The sequence below is a fragment of the Haliotis rufescens genome, unplaced genomic scaffold (genome assembly GCF_023055435.1).
Source record: "Haliotis rufescens isolate VD_foot unplaced genomic scaffold, xgHalRufe1.0.p SCAF_68, whole genome shotgun sequence".
Taxonomy (NCBI): domain Eukaryota; kingdom Metazoa; phylum Mollusca; class Gastropoda; order Lepetellida; family Haliotidae; genus Haliotis; species Haliotis rufescens.
The window spans coordinates 1,239,440-1,247,757 of NW_025964359.1; the positions used below are offsets into that span (position 1 = coordinate 1,239,440).

Sequence of the window (8,318 nt, forward strand, 5' to 3'; positions counted from 1 at the left end):
TTCATTGTGTGCTTACCGTGTATGGTGTTTAGCACGGCACGTCAAAATGCCGTTCAACATTTCTTTTGCAGCAAATGAAGTTTGTCATTGCCATATGTAGAGAGGTGGATCTATTTAGAGATAAGCCAAAATGCGTGATGCCATGTTTAGCCCCACAGCTGTCCCGAGCACACACGATTTAGGTGCACCTATTACCTTTAAAGAAATGCAGGAAGCATGATCCTTTAACGAAAACTATTTTAATTTGACTATCACATGGGAGTCATATTCTTTGCTGTGACTCGATGAAGAGGTTCACCAAAGTGACACTGAAATTTTGTAGGCTGGGTATCTTTGTTGCTAAGGCTCAATCTAAGATTCGAATCTTGCCCCTCTATAAAGAAATAATCAGACACACTTTCGTCTCATTTCCATATCTCTCTGAAGATCAGGCATCATGTACAAAGTTGCTGTGCTCTTAATATGCTTGGGCCTTGCCAGGGCCTTCGTTTTTAACAGTGAGTATTAATAATTCTGGGGGAAAACATCAATACAATATCTCTACTTTAAAGAAATGTTATATTGAAGGAATGTTTTGTCTTGGTAATTAACAATGTAAATGACTTCTTTGAAATATTTTTGGACTTGGTGATAGGGAAACGGAAAGATTTATTTGTAAGCTGGTACTTGTTAATTGATTACAAACTGTCAATAAATGGTGTTGGGCAGCAGTAGTTGTCTGTGATGTTCTGATCGCATTTGTCTTGGGAGTTGGCAAGTTTGGATCTGTACACCGAGATATGCAGGTGCCAAACTGTCATCGATCGATGAGTATGTCTGCGTTAGAATCTTGAAGGTGATCCTGTCTTTGGCCGGCAACCAGTGAAGTTGTTGTAGCACCAGTGTGACGTGCTCATATTTCCTTGTCCTTGAGCCAGTCCATACGTTGTAGTCTTCGCTCTGTCGCCTGATCCAATTTGCAGGGATTGGCAGTAATGAAGTTGCCATGTGATGTATGCAAGTCAAGGAAGTCCCTGTGCTTTGCCTTTATGCTCACAGAAACACTTCTGACAGTTTATGATCAACCATGTGTTAGTTCTTGTTAATGCAATTTTCCTGAGGATGGTATAATATCATCAATGTAACATGAAGCTTAAGTTAACCTTTTTGGTCAATTTCAGGTGTTTTGATTTTGCCAATCCTGCCAATCCCGATTCATATGCAAACAATAACAGATCATTGCCCCTCTCCTAGCCAATCTGTTTCCCTTTGCATATGAACCAGATTGTGTCCAAAGAAAGGACACACTGCCCAAAAGTACCTCACTTTCAGATACTAGTATATTGATCATATATTTGTTTTGCTTCTGGTGGGCCGGGGCGTGCTTACCCATTTCGTGAACACCTGGTGTCATCACTGGTTTTCGGTGGTCCATTCATACAGTTTTCACAACTATTTTGCCCTTTATGATCAATTCAATCTGTTTCGGCGAATAATCAAGACTAGTTATACTCTTGCATTCACGATTTGTATTTGTTTGAACTGGCTCGATGTTTCTGCTGGTGGACTGAACACCTCGAGTTTCGTCATAAGCTCAGTCAGCTTTATCTATGCTGAGTCAACTACGAAAGAATTGTTTGGGTCGGGACATTAACCTGCCGCCCACTGTGTTGCAATACTGAAATATCTTTTATACGTTTTTATTTATTTATTAGAAGCAGAATCTATGCACTTGTACACAGCAGAAATTATTCAAAATGAACATTACATTTTATTAGTGTCAGTAAAATCAGTGAAAGTATTATCGTGTCACTGGATTTTCTGGTCCTTCGATCACTTGACTACTGCTGTGCGGCGTCAGGCAAAAACTACTTACTTTCTTTAAAGAAAACTGTGTGCATAGTGTGTGCTATAGGTAGGGCAGGACATGTTTACCCTTTTCGGGAACACCCAGTGTCATCACTGATTGTCAGTGGTCCATTCATATCATTTTATGGATATATTGTCCTTTAAGCCAAATGGAATCTGTTTTGGCCAATAATCAAAACTGGTTATTCTCTTGCATTGACGTTTTCATTCAACAACACCAAGATAAATATGTATCTTCACCTTTTCATCCACCCAAGTTGGAAATGAAAGAAACAGCTGAGAAACAATATTTTTATCTGGATCTTTGCATAGAAATTGATAATTATGTCAGCCTCTATCAACCAGTACAACAAAGAGGGGTGATTTCGAGCTTCAAATCGTGAATTTCTTCTTCAAGTTGAGCAATATAAATGTATCATCAGCATCATCTGAGGTACTACAGAGCAGTACATTGTAATCAATTTTCATGGTAAGACACATTTTTCTTAGAACCAGTCCCTTCAACACCTTTTCACGAACACCTAGTATCATCACTATTTGATAGTGATTCATAAAATACATGCTCATGATAAAGTCGGAATCGTAAATTAACTCTCCTTTTGGCAGAGCTTTCATATAAATATGGAAAGGGTTTTGTCGCTTTTATTTTCAAACAAGTTTTTACCCTGACAATATACAAAAGTGAAGTTATTCCAGAATGTTAATGGTAGACATTTCTCGGAAAAGGAGGCAAACACTTTTTTTTTTTATCCTACAACAGATTTTTAGAGACCATCAGCATATCCAGTTAATACTATTCTTCTGTGTGAAAACGTGAGGATAAATTATTATTCTGACAGATATGTTCACAAAGGTGCCCTCCCCCCCCCCCCCCCAAAAAACAAAACAAAAACAAACCCCAACAACACAGAGACGCACACACACATAAAAATGTGGTTGACCCCTTAAAATAAGCATTATAAAATTTCTCTCTCAAAGGGTAATTGTTACTGTTCTTCGAAAGGTCATCAAACCTTACAACGATCGTAGTATTAAGACTGAGACTTTGTTAAATGAAAGTCGTAGCATAGAGATTGCTTTGTGTCTCGTCGATGAAAGGCTTCAGAGAGAGGAACCTTTTCTACTGTATGAAATAATGAAATAATAGTGAAACAATATTGAGGGCTGGTGGGTGACCATAAATCTACATATTAATATTGTTAAAGTTATGCTTAAGTTGCTGTATAATGTTGTTGGGTGTGATAAGTCTGTACAAACATTGCTAAATAATGCCCCCTTATATTGTGACTTATCTACCCACTCACCTGTTCACCCTTTACTCAAGATGTTGGCTGTTCTGACCGCCAATTCAAATGCCGTAGTGGTGCATGCGTGGACAAAGACTACACATGCGACACCGAGGACGACTGCACTGACGGCTCCGATGAGATCAACTGTGGTATGTATGAGTATCTGTCCTCCAACCGGATCAACGTGAGTTATGACATAGAGTCCTGTACGCTGGCCGTGTGTCCGTTATTATCCAACTTCCACCCAGAAACAGCAAGGAGGGTTTATAATATAACATGACTCAGATTTGTTCCTGATGTTAAACTTCGGGTCAAAAAAGATATTTCATCATAAATTCTAGGAATCTGAAATATTGATAGGGCTAGTTCGATTAAAAGTGAAATTCAGATGAGTTCATGTTTATAACAAAAAATCCCACATCAGTAATTCAAAATTTGATAGCTTTTAAGGGTCGTCTTCATGGAAATCACAATATCATGGTGTAGGACTATAATTTGGCTTGAATTTGTTTTGGCCTGGAATTGAGAGCTTAACGTTAAACTCTCCTAACTTGATGCCTGAAGAACACGTTGATTGTTTTAAGTGAGCAACAGTGCCTTGACGCTATATTCGTCTCTCTAAGAGATTATGTTGCCAATATTGACACGAATGACAGAGCCTTGTAATTCTGACAATGTCCCGCCAAATTGTTTCACATATTTCTATTCAAAGTTTCATACCTGTCTTTGATTGTTGATAAATAAGACGTATGTTTGCTTTTTCATATTCATTGCTGGATAGTTCCCAATAAATGTTAAGCCTAGTTCATCATTTTGTAGCCACTGACTGTTCCGGCGCTCATCAGTTCAAGTGCAACTCGGGGAAGTGTATCACACACGAGTATTTCTGTGACGGCGATGACGACTGTGGCGACGGCTCTGACGAGGCCGATTGTAGTAAGAACAAATGACATTTACATTTGCATCTTTAAAGAATCAAAACAATGATGATGTTAATTCATATGTTAGACCTTTATATCATGAACCTTATTGTCCATTGACGTGACTTCGCGACTTCCAAGAATTGTCACGGGAGTGTGCTCTTTCTTCAGTTTATTCTCTCATACGGCCCATGACGTCCCAATGTTTGTTGGAAAAATGGACTATAATGAGTACCAGGTAAACGACCTGACTTATTGTTTGTCTTCGTTGCGAAGGTATTGGATAAAACCAGGAGTATCTGTATATTGTTTAGGCATTGAATTTTCTATTACTTGGGTTACGGATTGGGAATCGGGAATTTGATAAAAACACATTTCAGTCAAAAGATTGATTTATTAACGACGAGCCTGATAATCATACTTATGTATAGAAAAATTTATTTTTTCCTGTCTGACTGATCAAAAACAAATGAATAAACGCTCAAGGAACAGCAGCTGTTTGCACAAATTTGTGGCTTTACTGATACATGTAGTGCGGTGCTTTGTTTTACAATTAAACGCTATTCAATTGTTAACATTCATGTCACGTTTCACAAAAATGGAAACAGAGCATTTGATACAATATATTGATATTATATGTTTCTCGCTCATTACAAAACAAAAATAAATAATTGAAGAGTGTAATCTTATTTCTATTTCGACCACGTTTTTAGAAAATAAAAGCGACAAAACCCTATTCGCGAAAAGATAAGCATATCCTTCCCCGCCGATGGTACCAGTGATAAATCAATGCAAAGGCAAGTGTTCACCTGACCCAACACGGTAACATAATAGGGATTCGCATCAGATATTTTGGATAATTTGGCCACTGATTCTTCAAATTCGGAAATGTGCCCTGCATGTCTGTCATAAAACTTGTACTAGGCTAGGTTGCTGTAACCCTGATCAAACAACAATTTTGAGCTGGAGTCATTTCACGCTTATGGAAAACTTCATAGCAAAAGGATGCTCGATTGCACTTAAATGTGGTGAAATATAGACACCAAAGACTGGAGCTGCTGGAATATCGCAGGAAATAAAGTTAAAGTTCACTTTTGAAAATTTAAAGTTATACCTGTTGTCGTACTGTCTTATAGATAGTGTTGCCACTCTTTGAAGCTTTAAGCATAGATCGAAAATGAAAATGGAGAGAAGGTTTAACAAATAAATCAGTGGTATGGAATGGGCTATTATTGAACGACATCAGATCATCGATCAACCTCACGTGCCAGTTAAACTTTTTGGCCAAATTCCCATGTTTTGATTTTGTCAATCGAGATTAAATTCGAATTCATATGCATACAGAAACAAATCAGCAGGAAGGGGAGAACAGTTGTGCCCATGGATATGCGTACCTTTTGACTAAATATCACCGGATCTCACCAAAAATGTTATCTATGAGGATATTCAGCCAATTACATATTGTTTTCTCTGATTATGTTTGCTTTTATTTTTGACAAATGGTCCTGAACCTTTGAAGACAGATGGTACTCAAGTATATCTATGGTCACCACGCATTGTTTGTCATGGTGGCTACTCAAGCAGCTTGTAAAACCGAAATACCTGTGTAGGGGTTCTTTTCAACTAAAAAGAGAGGGTTTAGCAGAAAAATAAACAAAAATGAATTACAAGAAATACAAAATGATAAATTCATGATGTGACAGGTGAAAAGAAGTGCGACCAGTATGAGTTCCACTGTGTATCTGACGGCATCTGCATCGAGGACGCGTGGCACTGCGATGGAGACAAGGACTGCACTGACGGCTCAGATGAGGCCAGCTGCAGTAAGTATACAATACACATTGATTGACGTGTTTGTACACCATTATAAACAAGGCTTAGAGTATCTGGAAAAAAAAAAGGCAAAAAATTAATTTTCTTTAAACTGCGTATATATTCTGAAATGGTTTTGCATACGTTTCTTTCCCGTAAAGATTCGGTTCCGAATTGGTCTTCAGCAACCCATGCTTGTCGTAAGAAGCAACTAACGGGACCGGGTGGTCAGGCTCTGGTTAATGCATAATGCATGGTCACGACTCGATTATTTACAGACCGCCGTCATATAGCGGGAATGTTGCTGAGTACGGCGTTAAACAACAAACAAACGAACAAATAAATATGTTTCTACAAGATTGCTTTCCGAAAATGAAAACTATTGGAACCGCTATTCACCTTTCCTTCCAAAACCTCTACCAGTTTTAGTTTCGATCTCAAATCATTATTTACATGTGTCTTTGGATTAAACAAAGTGAATGTATTTGGTAAGGACGATATATGCTTTTAATATAATTCACATTAATGAATTGTAGCAAAATAAGATGTAGAATTGACAGTCGTTTCTAATTGATGGACCCTTTGCCCCAGTATACAACATATATACACATACAACTGCTGGATTAACAATGAAGGAATACGGTAACCTCACTAACCCAAACTAACAACCTTGCTTCCTTAATTTGCAGCATCGTGCCTTGAGGACCAATTCCGGTGTACTTCCGGTTTGTGTGTCGACTTGCAGTGGAAGTGTGACGGCGACAATGACTGTAGCGACGGCTCAGATGAACATGACTGTGGTATGTCTTTCTGTTTTATACCTGACCTTCATGTGTGCCGAGTTAAATTGTCAGCTCTAGCAAGTTTGATTCAAGTGATTCCAAATTTATTCTTGTGAACTAAAAGGTATTCTGACGTCGCTGTCTGTACGATATACATGTATATCAACCAGATTGCGTCAACCTTACCGAGTTGTGAGGCTGCTGACGTTGAACGTTTTCAATGTGTTCCAGGAACCTGCACGACCACCCAATTCACGTGCGCCAACGGCAGATGCATTCAGAAGAGTTGGGTGTGTGACGGCGACAATGACTGTGACGACTTCTCCGACGAGAAGGGGAGTTGTGGTTAGTGGACTTCTGTGGGTTTTTGGTGATGGCCAAAATATTCTATCAACCTGAAACATTTAGTTTTTAAATCGGATCTTTGTTTTATGTTCAATAGGAACATGTGAAGTTTGAGATCCGAGTTGGTGTCCTACTCGTGTTTGCATGATCGTGTGACCACGTTGCCTTTCCATTTGGCTGAATATATTTTAATTTTACATTTCTAGGAAGTTTAGAATATGTCAAAATGTTTTTTGGATTTGATATACAAATTCGATTCGATCATTTGGAATACATTCGGATTTTGTCTTAAAAAGAGACTCTCAAGGTTTGGTCTTTACAAAGACAGTAATGTTGCTGAGATATACACTTTTTCTTGACTGGAATATAAACAGCTCAGGAATAGATGTCGAGCAGTCAACCAGTTGAATAAGTCAATAAGTTGAGTTTGCAGTCGCCTTGTGTGAGGTGTAGAGACATTATTTCAATCTTGCATAATAGTATTTATTGTTACAGGAACCATTGCTCCAAACGAGTGTCGCGACATGCTGATTGGCCGTGACTGTGCCCTGATGAACGAGACTCACAACCCCATCTGTCTGGACAAGGAGGACGGTGTGCACTACTGCAGGAAGTACTGTAACCTGTGTGGACCTGGACAGCCTGTTGGTTAAATAAAGACCTCAACACAACACTTGTGCTTGTATATACTCAACAGTGAGCCTGTCTGCTTTAATGTTTGATGGAACCAACTTACAAGGCATGGTGCATGCCAAGAAAGCAAGACTCATTATCTGGGATTCGAACCACAGATCAGTGGGTTCTGACAAGGATAGGGAGAGTTACCCTCAATTGAAGCGCATTAGACGACTAGGGAACTAGTTTGATGTGTGTTATCTGAGTGAGGTTAAGAGATTAAAGGGAGGCCAGACTCGGCAAAAAATTGGTAGTCCCAGCAAATTTTTTTCATGTCCCACACATGTTGAAGAAGTTGTTGGACGAACGTGGACTTTATTATTTTGTCATATATAACGTGTACACCTAGTGAACATTTGCTTCATTTTTGTACAGATATACTGAACCGCAAAAGAATCGTCACCATGGATAGATATATGAGAAACCCTAAGTGGCAAATGTTCTTAGAGTGAAACACAACACTAGTCTCTGAGAAAGTGGCATCACAAGTCAGTATCTCGTGTGTCCGCCATGTGCATTGACGTCGATACATGGAATGGATGAGGCGGTTGATGAAGGCCATAGGCACTTGAGCCCACACTCTGAGGAACGCCTGACGCAGTTCAGCTGCAGTTGTCGGCCTTGATCGGACGTCATCAGCCGTCTTT

The 8,318-nt window shown here is 39.0% G+C and overlaps 1 protein-coding gene across 1 annotated transcript; it reads left to right on the forward strand.

The window, feature by feature from the left end:
- Positions 1–357: 357 nt before the first annotated feature.
- On the forward strand, positions 358–7,667 carry LOC124116021 (very low-density lipoprotein receptor-like). Its single transcript, XM_048387175.1, has 7 exons — positions 358–497; positions 3,173–3,286; positions 3,957–4,073; positions 5,761–5,880; positions 6,559–6,669; positions 6,883–6,996; positions 7,492–7,667. Exons 1-7 carry the CDS (start codon positions 437–439, stop codon positions 7,647–7,649), a joined length of 795 nt encoding a protein of 264 aa, XP_048243132.1. The 5' UTR covers positions 358–436; the 3' UTR covers positions 7,650–7,667.
- The last annotated feature ends 651 nt before the right edge of the window (positions 7,668–8,318 follow it).